Source organism: Gopherus flavomarginatus, chromosome 6 (genome assembly GCF_025201925.1).
Source record: "Gopherus flavomarginatus isolate rGopFla2 chromosome 6, rGopFla2.mat.asm, whole genome shotgun sequence".
NCBI classification, from domain to species: domain Eukaryota; kingdom Metazoa; phylum Chordata; order Testudines; family Testudinidae; genus Gopherus; species Gopherus flavomarginatus.
In genome coordinates, this window is record NC_066622.1 from 90,382,463 (window position 1) to 90,401,643 (window position 19,181).

At 38.7% G+C, this 19,181-nt stretch overlaps 1 protein-coding gene across 16 annotated transcripts in view; it reads right to left on the reverse strand.

The window, feature by feature from the left end:
• The window catches only part of ANK3 (ankyrin 3), a 437,823-nt gene that overhangs the window by 215,057 nt on the left and 203,585 nt on the right, over positions 1-19,181 (reverse strand). For all 16 annotated transcript variants that reach the window (XM_050958262.1, XM_050958273.1, XM_050958270.1 and 13 more), the window contains exons 2-4: positions 2,582-2,683; positions 2,034-2,132; positions 1,523-1,621 (exon numbers count right to left, since the gene is read on the reverse strand). In XM_050958262.1, coding sequence (XP_050814219.1) covers positions 1,523-1,621; positions 2,034-2,132; positions 2,582-2,683 — 300 coding nt within the window. The remainder of the gene's footprint in view (positions 1-1,522; positions 1,622-2,033; positions 2,133-2,581; positions 2,684-19,181) is intronic.

The window sequence follows — 19,181 nt, forward strand, 5'->3', positions numbered from 1 at the left end:
AACCCACAAAAGGGTGTTATTACCAGGGCCGCCCGGGGGAGGGGGAATTGGGGCAATTTGCACCAGGCCCCGGGCCCCGCAGGGGCCCCATGAGCCCTGGCCTGGCGGCAGTCCCAGTCTTCGGCAGCGGGGGGCCCTTCAGTGCCGCTAAAGACGCGGAGCAACTAAAGGGACCCCCGCCGCCGAAATGCAGCAGAAGACTGGGACCGCCGCCAGGTGAATACAAGGGCCGCAACTCCCCCAATTTGTCCCAGGCCCCCTGAATCCTCTGGGCAGCCCTGGTTTTTACAGCAAAAAACATTCTATCTTCAACAGAAGAACCAGTAGATTATTTTTTAAAAGAAAAATTCTTTAAAACAATTTTGTTTTGTTTTGTTTGGATTTAAACACTCTCCTGCATTGTTTAGAAACCAAACACTGCAGCATTTGACTAATGCACAAGAACCAGAAAGTGAAACTATTTTTTTTGTCCAAGCTGAGTGAAATGAACATGGTAAACAAGCAGCACCAATGGAGAAAAGTAAATCAGATTTTTAAAATTCTTTCCTTTTTAATATGCTACAAAATACACAGGGAACGAAATTGTTTCTTAAAAATATATGATATTTAACATATCCCTTTAAACAAACACAGTCTTTCTTTTCTCTCAATTTTCTATAGCTGACCTTCACATTAATTCAAAAAAGTGTTTTATTTCTGCATATTCCAATAGTACTTCCTTATAAAAGTTATACAGAAAAGATGAGGTAACCCTTTCAGGCTATAACAGTGGATTACTTTGAAATAGGATATCTTTCCTTGAACCAGGAGTTTTCTACCAACTCTGCTTTTTTCATTATCTGTTCTGGCCAGGTAACAATGCAGTTAGTAGGACACCACTGGAGGGCAGATCTTAAGATGAAGGGTGAAGTGCTTTGCTGTACTCCATATTACATGACACTTTTAAGCACAGTTATAAACAACACTGGATTTCACAATCAAGAGTTTCTCATTCTCATTGATCATCTGCACAGAATGCATATAGCTTGAAATAGAAAATTACTGTAATTTAATTTCAAAATAGGATTTTCCCAACATTGAACAAAAAATTTAAAAGGCTAAATAAAGTAATCAAAGAATTCAGGAGACACCCTTCTATTCCCCAAATGGCTTTCCTCGAAAGACAGAGATTGGAAAGCACATTAAATCATCTTCCTCATCTTCTGTGTGTTTGGCTAGCCACCAGCAAGAATAGCCTTGGGCCAAGGAGATGGTATGTCATTTGCCTGCCATAAAAGACAATAGCTAGGGGTGGGGAAGCTGATTAAAGGAAGAACTGCTCTTATTTTACCTGAATGATTTTGCTCACTCCTAATTTTCCTTGCTCTATCAATCTCCCACATCTCCAGAGCCACCATTAATGCCAACAAAGCTGTCTTACACACCGTAATAATGTTACACTTTAAAAAAAGAAGAAAGACACTGACATAATGAACTTTTTTTTTTGTTCAGTAACATTCTTAGTAAAGTTCAGTAATTTTACCTGAGACTGTGCATTGACATTGGCCTTATTCGTAACCAACACTTTAACAACTTCTGTCTGGCCAGCTAGAGACGCTATGTGCAGTGCTGTGTTTCCTTTCTGAAATTAGAGAGGGATGAAATGTGAAAACTGTTTAAAAGTAAATTAGTACAAATTTACAGTTGAAAAGCTGATTAAGCATGTCGACCCCACAGCCCACTCTAAAATATATTTTCAACTACTAATACACTCTTCATACAATATTTCTAGGGTCAAATATATTTTAAAAGATCTCTACAAAACAAAGACAGACAATGTTCTATAATTTTTGTGATCTAACATCCTCACTAGTAACCTGCGACATTTCTTATAATGTACGAGAGTTGGGCTGAAAAATTCTTGAGAGTCGCATCATCAGGAGAAAATATTTAATTACTTAAACTGCTATAATAATGCCTGCAATCAATTGGTTGACACTTAGCTTACATGGAATCTGTGCAAACAGTAGAACAGCTAGATAGGAACTACTGACCTTTGTTGCTGCATCCACATTGGCACCTCGCTTTATCAGTTCTGAAACAACTTCTACATGACCTTCTTTGGAAGCAAGATGGAGTGCGTTCAACCCATTCTGATAAAAAATGGAAAGAGAAAGACTGATACAGGTTGTTTAGTGCAGCAAACAATCTATCACGAGACCAAAGGATTACATTCCATTCTGATTATCTCCGAAGAAGCTATTTTCAAATGAGCATTTTAACTACTTGGTTATTGGAAGCAATAAGTGTCCAGCTGGACTACAGACAGTTAGCCTCATTAAATATGACACATTAGCACAAACACTAGTGTAATACAAATAGAATGCATAATACAATTGAATACCTTAATCTTATCCCAGTGAAAGTGAAATATAGCTTCTTAAAGGATTTTGTTGTATAGCAAATGCAAACAAGCAATAAGATTCAGTTATCAAAACATTAACTGAAAGTTATTACTGATATGAAGTTATAATATATGCCTAGATAAAGCAAGAATAGGGTTTACAGAATGAAGGAAAATTTAATTAAAATATTCTACCACCTGATTGCAAATGTTGATGTCCACTCCAGTTTTTAAGTAGTCAAGAGCCTTTTCCAGGTTGCCAGCTCGAGCAGCTCGTAGGTAACTTGCATTTGTATCAGACTGGGAGGGGGGAAAAGGAAAAAAATTAGTTTGTCATTAGAATAAGATACAGAAATATATTCAGTCGGCATCAAATCTATTCATGAGATAAAAATACATTTATTATTTACATATGGTACTAAAGGATCTCAAACTGCTTTACCAAACATGGGCCAAATCTTGCAGTCCCTGCTTAGGGAAAATCTCTTCATACCAGTGGGAATTTTACCTAAGGATGGCAAAAGTTCATTTCATGCGCATTCTGGTAGAATGAGGCAGTTCTGCCTGTGGTGCAAGAACAGTTGCCAAGTTGACATCTGGTGCCCAGCACACTCAACAAAAGTATTGGGACTCAGGGTTAGGATACCATGGCAATCATCCTGCTTTTACAAACCGGTTATTAAAGTCTCACATGAAAGATTTCCCTCATCATCCAAACAGCACTGGAAGTTGATATATCTACCTCGGGGGGGATTGAGGCTACTGGAATTCAAAACTGTGGTTCCACAGAGTATAGGTATTTAAAATCTGATATTTTGATTATAGACTGCATAATTTTTCTTTAAGTCATCCTTTATTTATTACACTTGAAAATGTTTCAAGAAAATCATCTGGAATCTTTAGTAAACGTTATTTTAACAAGCACAAAGCATCTCAAAACAATAATAGGTGCAGTACAGTTGTCCTACTCTATTGCTTTAATATTGCTTCCCTACTTAGTTTTATGTTTCAGCTGAGATAAGTTTGAATATAACAGAGTCACTGTTTTTATCTGTGGCATGAAACAGCTACAGAGAAAGTCTCTGGTTGAGGAATGGGAGACCAGAATTTTATGGCCAACTCTACCATAGACTTCCTCTGAGACCTTGTGCTAAGACGTCATCTTTCTGTGCCTGTTCTCCATTTGTAGTGAAAAGTGCTCTCATATCCCCTCTATGTTGGGGACTAAGAAAAGGCTGATGTAGAGAACCTTAATGCCAGCCCTACCCTGGCTTGAGAGGCTCTCTGTTATGGTTGCCAACTGTCTAATTGCACAAAACCAAATACCATTGCCCTGCCCCCGCCTCACCCACTCCCCAAGGTCCATCGCTGCCCTGCCCCTTCTCCGAGGCTCCGCACTGCCCACACTCACTCTCCCCCACCCTTACTCATTTTCATTGGGCTGAGGTAAGGAGTTAAGGTGCTGGAGGGGAATGCAGGCGCTGGGCTGGGGCTGAGGGGTTCAGAGTGTGGAAAGTGGCTTCAGGCAGGAGTTTGGATGTGGGAGGGTGTGAGGGGTCAGGCTCTGTGAGGGAGTTTGGGTGCAGGCTCTGGGAGGGAGTTTGGGTGCAGGAAGGAGGTGGGAGGGAGATGCTTACCTTGGGTGGCTCCCGAAGGTAACTGGCACATCCCTCTGGCAGCAGCTCCTAGGCAGGGGAGACCAAGGGGTCCCATGCACTGCCCCTGCCTGCAGGCACCATCCCTGCTGCTCCCATTGCCTGCAGTTTCTGGCCAATGGGAGCTGTGGAGTCTGCACTCAGGGCAGAGGCAGTGCACAGAGACCTCCTGCTCCCCATCCAGGGGCCATAGGGACATGCTGGCCACTTCTGGAGCGGCATGGAGCCAGCACTGGCAGGAAGCCTGCCTTAGCCCTGCTGCACTCCTGGACTGTTTGTGCTTAAAATCTCCTGGTTTGACTATAGTAGCCTCTGGGAGATAGAGCCTGATTCCAGGAGACTCCCAGTGAAACCAGGAAGGTTGGTAACCCTAACTCCTGCACATGGGATATTCTCAGATGGCCATTTGCACTCCTTGTAAAACTCTTTAAATTTCCAGAATGGTGTAGAGAGCCTTAGAATAACTGAGAATTGGGCCCCCTTTTTGTCTACAAAGTAAGTGGAAATGTTAGTATATTTCCTAAACAGATATACAACATAAAGATTTAAGTCAAACAGTTTCAGAGTTCCACTGGGAATGTAACAGGTATGCTGCATTTTTGCAAAGATTAATATTGCTAATCTATTGAAAATGCTGAAGTGAATAATACAAGTATTAATATTAAAATCTTAAGACTTTTTCAAACATATGCCCTGCTATCATGATGTATTTTTCAGAGCAAAGGCTTCCCAGAACTGCACAAAAATGATGTAACACCATCACCTATCACATTATGGAGATCTAAAATCCTCTATTACTTGAATTAGTTGCCTAATTAGGATCTATCAAAACTGAGTTCCATTTACAATTTCTACAGTCTCATACAACGAACTACACTTTTTTGAAAATAGCCACAAACAAAGTAGCAGTAAAGCAATTTCATTTAGTAGACCATTTGAGCTGTACAGCACAGATCATTACGGAAGACAGGTTATATTATTTGTGGTTAGCCACCCCACCACTGGGGTAAAAAACAGATCAGCATTTTATCAGGGTTACCAAAGGTATGAGGATGTACTTAGTAGTCTGGGAGCCCTTTTTGTCATAGTTTAATGGGATGTCCTTTTGGCATAGTCAGCAGGTGGATGATAATTACCATCAGCTGTTTACAGCTGCTTCTTGGGGGAGGGGAGCCTTCAGGGAAGCATGGCATGCAAAATCAGGTCCAGCCAATTGGATTAATTCCAGCCAGACTCGAAACATGGCATTTTAAAAAAAAAAGTGTTTCAACTGACCATTTCCCACTCATTTTAAATGTTCAGGCAAAAGGAATAGAATAGAGAAGGAGAGCGGAAGGGGAAAAATGGTATATATGTTAACATTTGAACCAACAGTATAATGTAGATAGGGTGACATATGTCTTTTCAAAGGCCTCTCCTGAAAATACTGAACCATTAAGTGTCAGGGAAGTAAACCTTTATGCTGAACCCACAACATGATGATCTACAGAAATGCATCCTGTTTGGCTAAAGTTAGTCTAGGTATTGTTGAGATGCATACAAATGAACTGCTTACTGGAACATATAGCAGAAATGTAATGCACACCCCAGCAACTCCCCGCTCAAAAAAACTGCTTATCAGATTTTGCTACAGAGTTGTTTGCCCGAAGATTGGGTGTGAGAAAAAGACATTTCCATCTGACTTCATTAGTTAAATCTCATAACACCATTTTGTCCTGTGAGGTTTAGATTAAATCAAGATGGACCCATATACATTTTTCTTCTACATAATCAAGGAATAATTACACATATTCTTCTGTCTACTTGGGAGGTAACATGAGCGCTTTGTAGTGGGGTATGTGAGCTATCACTTTCAGTTTTCTTTTTTAATGGCTTCCAGTTACCTCAAGTTACCTGATGTAAACTAGCATGCAGAATTATATGCCATATTTTGGCAGCTAAGAAATAATGTGACTGCGTGCAAGGAGAAGAGCAAAAGTGTTTCCCGGGGTCCTTGGCTAATGCTCCCAAGTCCCAAGGCTGTGTTATGAGTCACCTGTTTTGGGGCACAGTGCACTTGAGCAAAGACTTAGGATATTTTCAAGTTCAGGACACTATCTGTTTACTTGGGGTTGCGCTGTTATGCAGCAAGTTCAACAGGACTTCTGACTTTTTCTCCATATATTTCATCCTGACTTATAAATAGAAGCCACCAATAAAATAAAATAGGGAAAAAAAAAAGGCAACCTGTTTGAAAATCGAAGTCCATTCCCAGCTCTCTAGGTGAGCTGTTTTTTAACAATAACCTCCCAGCCAGGGCTTTGGAGCGGAGCCCGAAGCTGGAGCGCAGAGCAGCTCTGGAGCAGTGGAGCTGCAGGTTTTTGCCTGGAGCTGGAGCAGAGCTGGAGCACAGCTCCAAAGCCCTGCTCCCAGCTTGCAGCCACTGGGATTTAGATATTACTCTTGCCTCGCAGAAAGGCAGAAAATTGTACTGAGCCCTTTTTACCTTGCAAAGTGACCCAACTAACTTCTCTCCCCTGCTACTTGCAAAGGCCCACAGGCCTTTTCTCTTTAACCAGTCAAACAGTATACCATTGAGTATATCCAACATTTACAAACACTAAGCATAATCAAAGTAAAGGCCTACAAAAAATTACTGAGTCCCTTGACAATAGAGCAATGAAGAGCTCCTGACAATGTGGTCCAGCCCACAGGTGCCAATCTCAGGAAGAACACACCACATCTCTGCATTCCACAGTCATAGGCAGCAAACCAACTTCAGTATGTGGGCTTGTTTAGAGAATGAAAAATCTAAGGTAAAATCCCTTTTTAGCATAGGTTTTCCCATACCACTTCTACTTCTTTCCCATATGACAGTTCCCTCATCCAGCATACTGCCACAAGCTAGTCTTTATTTCCACTATGCCTCTGGCTCTTGTACATTTGATTGTTGTTCCCCTCTGTGGGTGGAGGCATTCTGCACACAATTTTAGAATTACTTTAAGCCATCATACTTCACTATTATTTCAGTTGCACCTATAAGATTCTCTGCACAGAACAGGCATAAATATTTTGTGGCTGATTTAACATGTTTTGCACAAAAAGATGGACCTCCTAGCAATTTTCTCAAGCTGGAAGCAGACTCCATTACATTAACCCCTTCTCCTCATCAGGGAAAACAAGTGAATCTTGCAGCAGCATGTCATTAAGGTCACTAAATGTTGACCAAGATGTGTGTGTGTGTTGTACTGCTGGTCCAAATGTTTTTTCAATAGAAAATGCATTTCCCACAAAAGCTAAATCTCTTGCAAGAAAAATTTAAATTTTGTTGGTTTTTTTCCCCACTTTTCCATTGGGAAATTACAAATTAAATATTTCATCCTGGGTTAAGTCAAACCAAATTGAAATATTGTTTTGCTGAACAGAATTGCAACATTTCATGGCTGGACTACATCTCCCATGGTGCACTGCGGTCCCATTGCTGGTTGAATCACCTAGTGAATCATGAGTGATGTAGTTCTAATGGGAACTCAGATCATATAGGAGAATGGGTCCACCATGAGACATCTGAACTACAGCCCCCATGAGATATCAAAGCCATACAGGGGGATACAGATTAATGTCAAGGCAATCCAAAATTAAATGTTTAAATTTGTTTGAAAAAGTTGAAATTAAATGTTTGAATATTTCTTAAACATTTCCCCAAGCTTTCTGTTCTGCAGGAAATACTACTATTTTAAAATTTTCAACCCAGTTCAGATATTTTTGAAATATCGGAACTTGTCATGGGTTGGAAATTCTGATTTTCAAACAGCTCCAGTGCGCATGTATTGCATATGGACGGAAGTGATGCCAAGTATACCTCCTGAAGAATGTCCCGTCATCACCCCTATTCTGTTGAAATGGGAGGAGAAAGGGAGCCTTTAGTTTGAACAACTTGGGAGACTGCAGTTAGCACAGTATCACCTGGGTAGAGTCACAGTCTCAGGTAGCTGGGACTCAAAACTATTTAAAGTTTTATAGATCGGAATCCACACCACAAACTTCACCTGGAAATCACCTCATAGCCAGTGCACATCCCAGAACACAGATGCAATGTTCTTTCACCAGGTCAATGTGCTTAATGTACATACTTCCACATTTTGGTGGAACTACAGTTTCTAAATAATTTGAAGAGGTAGCTCCATACAGAAATCAGCCTCATAGCATCTTTCATTGACCGATCATTAATAGATCTTTATAAACTTTAATTATTCAGGCCTCAACATTGCTACAAGGTAATCTAGAGTCAAGAAATCTATTTATAGCCATTTTCAGTTGTATCTTTTATTTCCAGTATGAAAATAAAGAAGAAAATTGACTTTTGATTTTCCAGTGTCTTATCAAATGTCAAGAGAATACTAGGTTTAAGACACATATCAAAACATACTGAATTCTAGATGCTTGTGTAGCTGACCACTGGGAATGCAATCACTGTGCTATTGCACAGAACCCTTATTTTTGGGCTATCTCCCGTAAGTCTTAAAATACATATTATTGTGTTCTCCTCTTATACAGACAATTGCACCTCTGCATCTGCATTGAGATTTTGCTACCAGCATCCTGGAAATGGTCTTGCCATACATAGGGTATGTCTACATTGCAATTAAAAAGCAGTGGCTGGACTATGCCAGCTGACTCAGACTTCTGGGGCTTGAGGTGCTGGGTTGTTTAATTGTGGTGTAGACATTTTGTCTCAGGCTGGCAGTTAAATAGCCCGAGCTGGAACGGGCCAGCCACTCGTGTCTAATTCCAGAGTAGACACACCCACAGAGTTAGTAGCTGTGCACAACTAAGTCTTACGGGAGGGAAGAAGGGGAGATTTCTTGAGTTAAAAAAATGAATTAAAAAGAACAGATTCTGATACCCTTACTCCCTTTCACAGTATCTTAGGTCCTGATCTTACAAGGCAAACTGCAATATCAAATAAAGGTTGAGGGACTGCCTCCTCAAGTCATCACACTGAAGTAAGATACTACTCAAAATGAGGAAATATTAGCCAAACGCAAGTTATGCTTTAGTCAAGCCCAAGTTACTGAGCTCTATACAGGGGTAACTCAATGAAATGTCATAGTCTGGGATATATAGGAGGTCAAATTAAATGATCTACTGGTCTATTCTGGTCTTAAACTCTATGAGGTATCAAAATCTGTCTGAAAGTGATTGCTAGTAAACATTGGGTCATTTGTCAATCCAGCTTCTAGTTCTGGAGGTGGCGAGGATCCTACCAGAAAGCTGAGAAATCATTATTCTTTACAAAGGACTGAAAGTGCAAAGCCAACATGTTCACTGTGCTAAGTCTCCATCTGGTATTATTGGTACTTTTAGTATGCTCATTTTGATTTTTTATTAAAAATATGGTCTTTATCATTTTGAGAGCAGGGTTTTGTTTTTCACTCCATCTTCAACAGTAGCTATTGCGAAGGGAAACCATGAGCAGGTTCTTATTGGGCTGGAGTAGGTGACTTAAGCTGGAATGTATCCAAGAGAAAGCTGCTGACCATGTCTAACATTTGTTGGGAGTTGGAGAAGAAGAGAGAGAATGACCTAATTTCAATGGATGAATGTATGTTACTTTCATTTGAAATCCCTTCTAACTAAGCCAGTCTTGCAGCAGCATGAGGAAATTTGTGAAAACAAAATTACAGCAGTTGTGCATGTTTTGATGGTGAGGGTATTCCTATTGCTGTAAAAGGCACTTTTCTTAACAATAGGCCAAAACCTTAGAAGAGCTGAAGGTCTACAGCTCCATTCACTTAATTGGAAATTACCGGTGCTCATGTTTACTTATGAATTTCCTTCCAGTAAGCATGTTACACAGCTTTGGTCAGGATGGAGGGAGCTTTCTTCCAATAATTTGCAATCATTGAATTATGCAGGCCAGTTAACAGCCATGCTTGGACAACAGGAAATATACCATCCATAAGAATTCTGTGGTTTTTCCTGATCAAAACAGGATACCCTGAGGCCAACTGCTATCTTCTGTCCTTCTGCTAACTATCCTTCAAAGAGCTCCTTCTGTGATCCAAACCATAAATGTAACAAAAAAACAAAACAAAAGAAAGATTTTCATTCCTAATATATGCCTGCTTGAGTAGGGAAAGACAGATGTTTTGAATATGATTGCATCATGGTGAAATGTTTTGCCAAGAGCCAAAAAATCCCATAAGACTTTTCCCTGTTGAACAACTCAATCATGGTCTTTCTACACTGGTCATGTCTCTATAGCTTATATGATAAAGTGGCAAAAATATTATGCTCTCATGAGCATGACCCTATTGGCTGCCAAAATTTTTTTATTCTATATAACTGCGATCCATTTCTCACAAATAAATAAATAAATTGCTTTTGGACTCCAGGAGACTCTCCCTCCTGGTTGCAGCTTAATTATACATTTCTTCTGCAATTGCATCTGGATCTATCCTTAATCGCACTCCTGACATCTGGCTCGCAGCCCTCTGTTGCCTTAGATGATAAATAAATTATCATAAATTTACATACCTTCGTGTCAGTGCTACCTGAATCTATAAGCTCAAAGACTAAAACATCTCATAACATTCATTTACAACTAAGCAAACTGAAGAGAATTTTGAAAGAAATATTCCTGCAGCCTTTCAGATTCAATGTCTCAATTCCAAAAATCCTGTCAAAATGATAATTTGACAAAAATGAATCGTCCAAGTGCATACAGAAATCCCCTTCCTTCCTAGGCCACACTGGCAAATAAGTGTCTAAAGTGCTGACTTTGGATATCTCATTGTCAACATCAGTTGCACTGGCAAACCATTACCCATTTGGTCCATTTTTGACATCCTCAGCATAATACCGATAGTGTGTATTCGCAAATATCACTGAAAATTCTGTACTTTCCAGTAGACTTGAGAACTAGATGGACTCTAAAATGCCATAATTGGTAAATACAAGAAAATTTCAAAACTTGTTACAAAGGCTACTTAATGCTCCTTTTATCATCTTCAGCAGGTTGGAAATCATTGTTTTGCTGTTCTACCTAACACTGCAAACTCTTGCCTGGCTACAATGCATTCTTTTCAGGTTATCCTGTTGTTGAGGTTTTAGAAAGCTGCCTTTTTAAAACAGAATGAAAACCTAGTGAGTCATAGGAGTTATGAGTATTCTGACCCTTTGTCTAATAAAAAGCTTGAATGACAGGTTCTCTCAAAAATGTAAACACAGGTTGGAAATTAAAATTAAAAACAGTTGCTGTTCTTTCAGCTCTGCATCGCAAGAGAAGATTTTCAAATGTATAAATGGCAGTCAGACACCTAACTCCCACTGAAAGTCACTGCCTATCAATGAGAATTTGGCACCTAACCTCAATTTCTGCCTTTGAAAATCTCCCTCTAGGCCAGTGGTTTTCAAACTATGGGTCACAACACAGTACTGGGTTGTGGAATGTAAGGCACTGGGTCATGGTGGCTCTGGTCAGCACTGCTGACTGAGCCGTTAAAAGTCCCATTGGTGGTGCTGCCCGGCTAAGGCAAGCTGGTCCCTACCCGTTCTGACACAGCGCAGCGCCCTTGAAGCAGCCAGCAGCAGGTCTGGCTCCTGGGGGGGTGGGGGGCGGCACAGGGCTCCGCATGCTGCCCCCACCCTGAGCACTGACTCCGCACTCCCATTGACCGCTTCCAGCCCTCACCCCTGCACCCTCTGCCGCAGCCCTGAGCCCTCCCACACCCCAAACCCCTCATCCCCAGCTCTGCTGGGATGCAGGCGTCAACAATTTTCTTCAACTGGGTCCCCAGAAAAAAAAAAAGTTTGATAACCACTGCTCTAAGCTGTTATCTCTGACAATGAATATTAGGAAACTATCATCAAATAATTAGTTATTTAACTGGAGTTATGATAAAAACCATATAAATGTGCACCTGACAACACAACGAAGAATGTTCACAATGGTTGGCACCTGAGTTCAGCTGGAAATAACTCTGCATTTGCTTGCATACAGATAGCACTGAAGCAGAGAATAGTTTGTTGTGTTAGTTATGAAGTTTGGGAAAATGTCTGCAGCTGTGAACATTGTGTTTTGCTAGGAACAGCTAAAATAATTCCTAATTTCAGAACACTACAAAGTTGATGCATTTCTGAACAACATTCAGTATACAACTTGCTGTATCTACATTACCACTAAATGAGAAAAGTTATTTTTTGTGGAAGGAGAAATCACAGTAGTACAGAGATGATTTGTAGTGCAAACTTACGTAACCATCCTTTCAGAGATCTTTGTGTGAAGAGGCAAGGTTCAGTAGTGAGATAATTAAGGGCTAATTCACATTGCACAATGCCATTGACATCAGTTGGATTACTCAAGGAATAAGGTGGTATTACTAAATGTAAGTGTGGCAAAACTGAGCCCTTTATTATGTATTGAGTCAAGGAAAATAGAGTATCATCAATTAAAATTATCTGATACAGAAGGAAGACCATAGACTTGAGCTTCATGTTCCTATGTTCGCAACATGGCATTTCTGAAGTTCATTCTAAACTCCAGGAAGGATATTCTCTTGATACAACAGTCTTGACTCTGTCATGATTTTTATGTATAGCTAAAATATTTCCATCATTCACTCCTCAGTATAAAATAATCACTTGCTTTCATTACTGTTACAGCAGTCACAAAGAGATAGACGCAAAAAGGGTCTGCTTAGAGGTGTTTCTTTTGAGGTTTATATTCACCACAGGATAGCAACGCTCTCTAATCTGTTAAACACCAGGGGATGGTACTGATATATTCCCTGCAGTCTCTCTCTCACAAACTGACTACCTGATGAGCTGTAATACAACATAGAGATAATTTCAGTGCAGCTCAAGATCAAACTTCAAGTTATATCCATCATTTCAGTGTCAAAGTCCCATTCTACAGATCACAGAATCTAGACATGAATTTGATCATCTCCCTGCCAGCGTTCCCTATTCTATGTATCTCATTTCAGAAACAAGAATTAGAGTCTATTTTTGGGGGAGGCGGGGTGTCTCAAAGTTTGTGTCAGCAAAACCTCTGGATGCATTTTTTTTCCCCTCATGTAATTCATAACACTACGTACAAACATTCCAACTGAATGGGGAAGTTGTATAACAAATATTAGCAAGAATCCATAGTATGTTTTAAACAGACACATTTTTATTCATTTAGAATCAGAACTTCCAAACAAATATATAAACTTGCTCCAGATCAGTCTGAATTAAGTGGTAATAAGTATAGTGAACTGAATGTAAATGCAAGCATAATATACATCTGAATTTCCTAAACATATTGCAGTAAGCAAACTATACAAGAGTTTACAATACAGGAGATCATGAAGTCACAGTAGCAACTCTAGTGTTAAAGCTAAAAACAGGGAGTCCTTGTGACACTTTATAGAGACAAATTTATTTGGGCATAAGCTTTCATGAGTTATAACCCACTTCATCAGATACATGGAGTAATACAGTAAGCATGTATAAATATACAGCATGTGAAAAGATGGGAGTTGCCTTACCAAATGGGGGGTCAGTGCTAACAAGGCCAATTCAATTAGGGTGGATGTGGCCCATCCCAGCAGTTGACAAGAAGGGGTGAGTATTAACAGTCTTTATTCAGGCCTAATTTGATGGTGTCAAGTTTGCAAATTAATTCTAGTTCTGCAGTTTCTCGTTGAAGTCTTTTTTGAAGTTTTTTGTTGAAGAATTGCCACTTTTAAGTCTGTTGAGTGTCCAGGGACATTGAAGTGCTCTCCTACTGGTTTTTGAATGTTACAGTTCTTGAGGTATGATTTGTGTCCATTTATTCTTTGGCGTAGAGACTGTCCGGTTTGGCCAATGTACGTGGCAGAGGGGCGTTGCTGGCACATGATGGCATATATCGCATTGGTAGATGTGCAGGTGAATGAGCCCTTGATGGTGTTGCTGATGTGGTTAGGCCTATGATGGTGTCCCTTGAATAGATATGCGGACAGAGTTGGCACCAGGGTTTCTTGCAAAAGGCTGATTAGTGTTTCTGTTGTGTGGTGTGTAGTTGCTGGTGAGTATTTGCTTCAGGTTGGGGGGCTGTCTGTAAGCGAGGACTGGTCTGTCTCCCAAGATCTGGGAAAGTGAGGGACCGTCCTTCCAGTTAGGTTGTAGATCCTTGATGATGCACTGGAGAGGTTTTAGCTGGGGGCAGTAGGTGATGGCTAGTCAAAAAACAGACTTCAATGAAAAACTGCAGAACTGGAATTAATTTGCAAACTTGACACCATCAAATTAAGCCTGAATAAAGACTCGGAGTGGCTGGGTCACTACAAAAAATAGTTTTCCCTCTACTGATACTCACATCTTCTTGTCAACTGTTGGGAATGGGCCACATCCACCCTAATTGAACTGGCCTCGTTAGCACTGACCCGCCACTTGGTCAGGCAACTCCCATCTTTTCACGTGCTGTATATTTATACATACTTACTGTATTACTCCATGCATCTGATGAAGTGGGTTATAACCCATGAAAGCTTATGCCCAAATAAATGTGTTAGTCTCAAAGGTGCCACAAAGCACGTCCCATTGTTTTTACTGATACAGACTAACCTATGAAAAGTGTTAAAGCTGTTTCTAACTTTCCATTATATGCCTGATTTTGACTCCATTAACTGAACTCTAACTTCATCAATACAAATAATTCGGCTTGAAAATACTTGTGTGTGGTCTTCTATCAGAAGATAATTGCTTAAGATCATTTGAAGGTAATTGGAGAAAGCATTAATGAGATAGGAGTCTGAAAAAGAAATAGAGGTACTTAGGTTTTTCTGGTTTTTGTTTTTTGTTTTGGTAGGAGTTTCTTTATATTTTCTGGACTATCATGTCTCAAAAACAGCTTAGGCCAAATAATAACAAATAAGGCTGATGAAAAGTGCAATATTGGAGAAAGACACTATTATTATTATCATCCAGTTTATGTCCACAAAAGATTGATGTTGTTGAGGATTTGAGAGACACTTGTATGTTTAATTTTAAAGCTACTGGCTACATTTAAAAAAAATCTTTGATCATACAGCAGAGGAACCTTACAGAATTTATATACTCCATGGGGATCTCAGGGGGAATTTACAAACCCTGCCATGGGCAGGAATCTCCACCTGACCTGGGACTCCTGCATACCTCAGCAAAGAGAGCCTCTATCCTGGGTAACCTGCACAGTTTACATGAGAGAGATTGATGCTGGTGAAGCCATGGAGCTTATTCACTCCTCAGGACTAGAGAAAGATGCCAAGGTTATGGAAACTGTGGCTCTGATCTGCTCACCAGGTACAGGAAGCACTATCGGGTCCAGTGGCCTCCTGGGGCGATCAGCAGCTCTGTAGCGTCAATTCGGGGGTGGGGGACGAGGAATGAAATTCTGTGCAGAACATTAATTCTAGGAAAATTCTGCATTGTGAAGTGGTGCAGAATTCTCACAGGAGTAGAAAAAGGAGGAAAACAATAAAAGCTAATTTTTGCCACTGAAGTGAACATAACTGAATGTAAACAACGATATGTTGAGCAACAAGTTTTCACAGTTGCTTTGCAGTACAGAACTAAATTAAAACTTTCCTGGCTTTCAGAGGTTGCTATACGACCACAACAATTTAGAATGGGGTTTTTACAAGACCCTAAGGAAGTCCCTTAGGAGGCTCTTTTGAATATCTCAGTCTCAATTTTGTATCCGTAAGTGTTTGCAAATTTAACTCTACCTTAATCAGATTTCTTATCTGGAGATTCAACACTGATTTGACGTGTTTCATTCTTATCTGGAAAATACAGGACTGCAATTCTGAATACTAGAATGAAATATATCAAGCAATATCTCATCATCATCATTCGTTTTTAAGAGAATAAAAATTACTTTTAATGATCAATGTTATCAAATTAAACTAAATAGTGCAACTTCTTTACTTATGTTATAGCACTATACACCAAAGTGGAAAACTAATTTTTTGTTTAATAGTTTGATTGAAGATCAGGTTATTCTACATTTCCAGTAGTGAGCTGTGAATAGCTGACAGTGTTACCTATCATCTATATTTCAGTAATTCCCCTTAGCATTTGATGATGTGTACAGGACAAGTCAGCAGTAAAGTAACAATAATCAAAAACATCACTTCTGAATAGCAAATCTAGAAGCTATGGACTAGATCCTATTTTTCTAGTACAACCAAAACATCCATTGCAGCCTATGGGAGATTCAGATGAGTAGGGAATGAGAATCAGAACCTATAATGAAGAACATTTCTAGAAGCAGAATTAAGAAAAAAAAATTACTATACCCTTTCTGAACAGATCTTTTCCATAGTTCAGTCCATCTCAGTTGACTAGGTCTTCTGTTTAAACTATCATACCACATACCAACAGAAAGACTAGTTTCTACTCAGCTGCTAACAAAACATTGGCTAACAACAGTAAATGCCATTCTATTGTGACAATGATCATGCACAGTATGCAGTGGGTCAGCACACTTCCAAAGCCTAGTCACCTACACACATTGCACACAATGTAGCAGGATTGCACCAACTTTTAAAGTATCCATGCTTAGATAGGGTGCTTGCAATGATTCATTGTACTATGAAAAAAGAAACAAGATGGTCTAAACGTGCGCTCTCTTTGTAATTATCAAACCTCACAATAACATTTCATATGTTTTTTTTTTTTGCTTTTGAAATCTTATGCGTAGTTTGGTAATTGCATTCTGCATTACTGTGTATATTATATACATATTTGTAGTAATGTGGGAACATAAACATTCTAGACATTTTCATCAGTTAATTCACATACAAGTATGTTGCTAACATTTCAACCCAATGTTGGAGTTCCTATGCATAAATAGTATTAATGCAGCAGAAGTGAAGTATTATAGTTTCATACACTTTTTTTCACTTTTCAAATTTGTATTCTATTAGGATTCTCCTTAACACAAGCAAATGTAAAGCAAGAGTGTCCAAACATAGGAGGGCAATTAGAAATAGTTTTTAAAAAAAGCAGTTAAGATTATAAATTTGTTTACAGAAGTTTCCTTCACAAAGGACACTTAAAAGTTGTATATTCTGTTTCTATACTTGAGCTAAATGAGCATGGATTTTTCTTTTTTACTTTTATAAAACAAAATTTGCTGGAAAATTAGATCCTAAACATTTCTTGACTTGTCAGTGAGTCTGTCTTCTTGAGAACTCTTAACTTTCCTTCAAAACTTAAGATCGTTTAAATAAATGCTGGGAATCTGACTGCTGTTATTCCAAGTAAATTAAATGAATTTCCCATATTATAACATAAGAATAAGCAAAATGGAAACAAAGGGAGGTGAGCAATTAGCAGGCGGCAGATTCATTCCAGAATGAAGAGGTTTACTAGTACCTAAAAACAATATTAGACCATACAGTATTAAAATGGATGAACGAGGTTTTGACTTGATTATTTCTTCAAAAGAAATTCCTTATCCTAAAGATTTATATTAATGTGTTTAAAAAGGCAGGATGGTAAACAAACTTTCAACCATATTACATATCTGACATTAAAAATATTAGTTTACTATTGCATCATCAACAGATAAAATATCTTAATCTAACCAGATCTCTTCCTATAAGAAACTAATATGAACTTTGTTTTGTTAAAGCAATCTACTTTGTATTTATTGTTTGCACTGAAGGTTGAGTACAAATTTCATCATTAAAAGGAACAAACAGAAAACCAAAAAATCACCATAATTTCTATGAAGATGATTTTTCATAGGGCATGTTGCTCTGATATTGATCAAGAGTAAAGAAACAAGAAAGTATACATTTAAAAGAGCTCAATACAATATTTTTTTTCAGTGTGTGAAATTTTTGCTAATATGCTGGTGATTGCTGAGTTATAAATTGTTGGAAGTGCTCCTTGTTAAATATTGTTGACCTTCAAGAGATATTTTACTCTTGATTCTACCAGGGCTACCTGAAGGTTAGTCAGACATTCCTTACTATTTGTATGGGATGCCAAATTTTGCTGTAATCTCTTACATTAAAATATTCAAAACAGAGTAGTATGAAATACTGAGATTTTTTTAGAAATATTGTATTTTACTAAGTAATTTATAGACTAGGGATCTAATCCTGCAAACAGAACTCTGAGGTCAACGGGACAATTCATGTGAGTAAGGGTTATTTGTGTGGGTATAGGTTTGCAGGATGAAGTCGTACATCATTAACAGCCAATCTTTCTAAATTGTACTGTCAAAATACAATTCAGTCAAAAAGGGGTAGTAATAAATACAATTTGAAAAAAATAGAAGCCGGAGTTTGTTTCTTTTAGTTGTACAAATTGCTTGAAGAAAAAAATCAAATAATAAATTGATGGCATGTTAGAAGTAAATATATCCAGGTTATTTTAGGCCTATGGTACAGCATGAAACAGTACAATTCCAGTAGGAGTTTTGTACTAAGCATCCTCTTCAGAATGTCCTGAGTAGGATATTCTTATAAAATAGAGAAAACAAATTTCTGGATATCATTTGAATACCACATCAGTTGATAGTAAAAAAAAACGTAGATACAAGATACAACAAATAAAACTAAATGTATTTCTTCATCTGTACTTTTTTTATTTCATATAGTTAAAGATTTTAATTACTATTATAATAAATTAGATAATCAGATTTTACTTTCATTTCAGAATCTGCAATGGCTTACTTGTTCTGTGAAACATTCTCCCTCTTCCACTGCCATTTTCTGTGGTCAGATATGAAACCTGATGACTCAATTAGTTAACACTTGGAACTCTGCATCACAGCTAAAAATAGCTTCCAGCAGGAAGTACAGATCTGTTTTTATTAAAGAACTAAGCATGGTCACTTGTTTGACTTCCCTTAACTATATTAACTGTAGAAGACAAGTGATTGTCAGTGTTGTAAGACTATTAGACTTGCAACAGCCGGTGTCGCAGGATTCCTGGCTGGCTTACCATATTTGTAGGCTCCAATCATTCCCTGTATATGTAACCAGGATGTCTAGAATACCAAAAATAGCTGTAGAATCAGCTGTTAAAAGCACTAGGGTTGCTTGGAATCACTCCTGAAACAAGCTTTTGTCATTTTGCTTATCAGCTCTTTCCTCTGTAATGCAGACTACTTTGAACTATTTCTAAAGGCAACA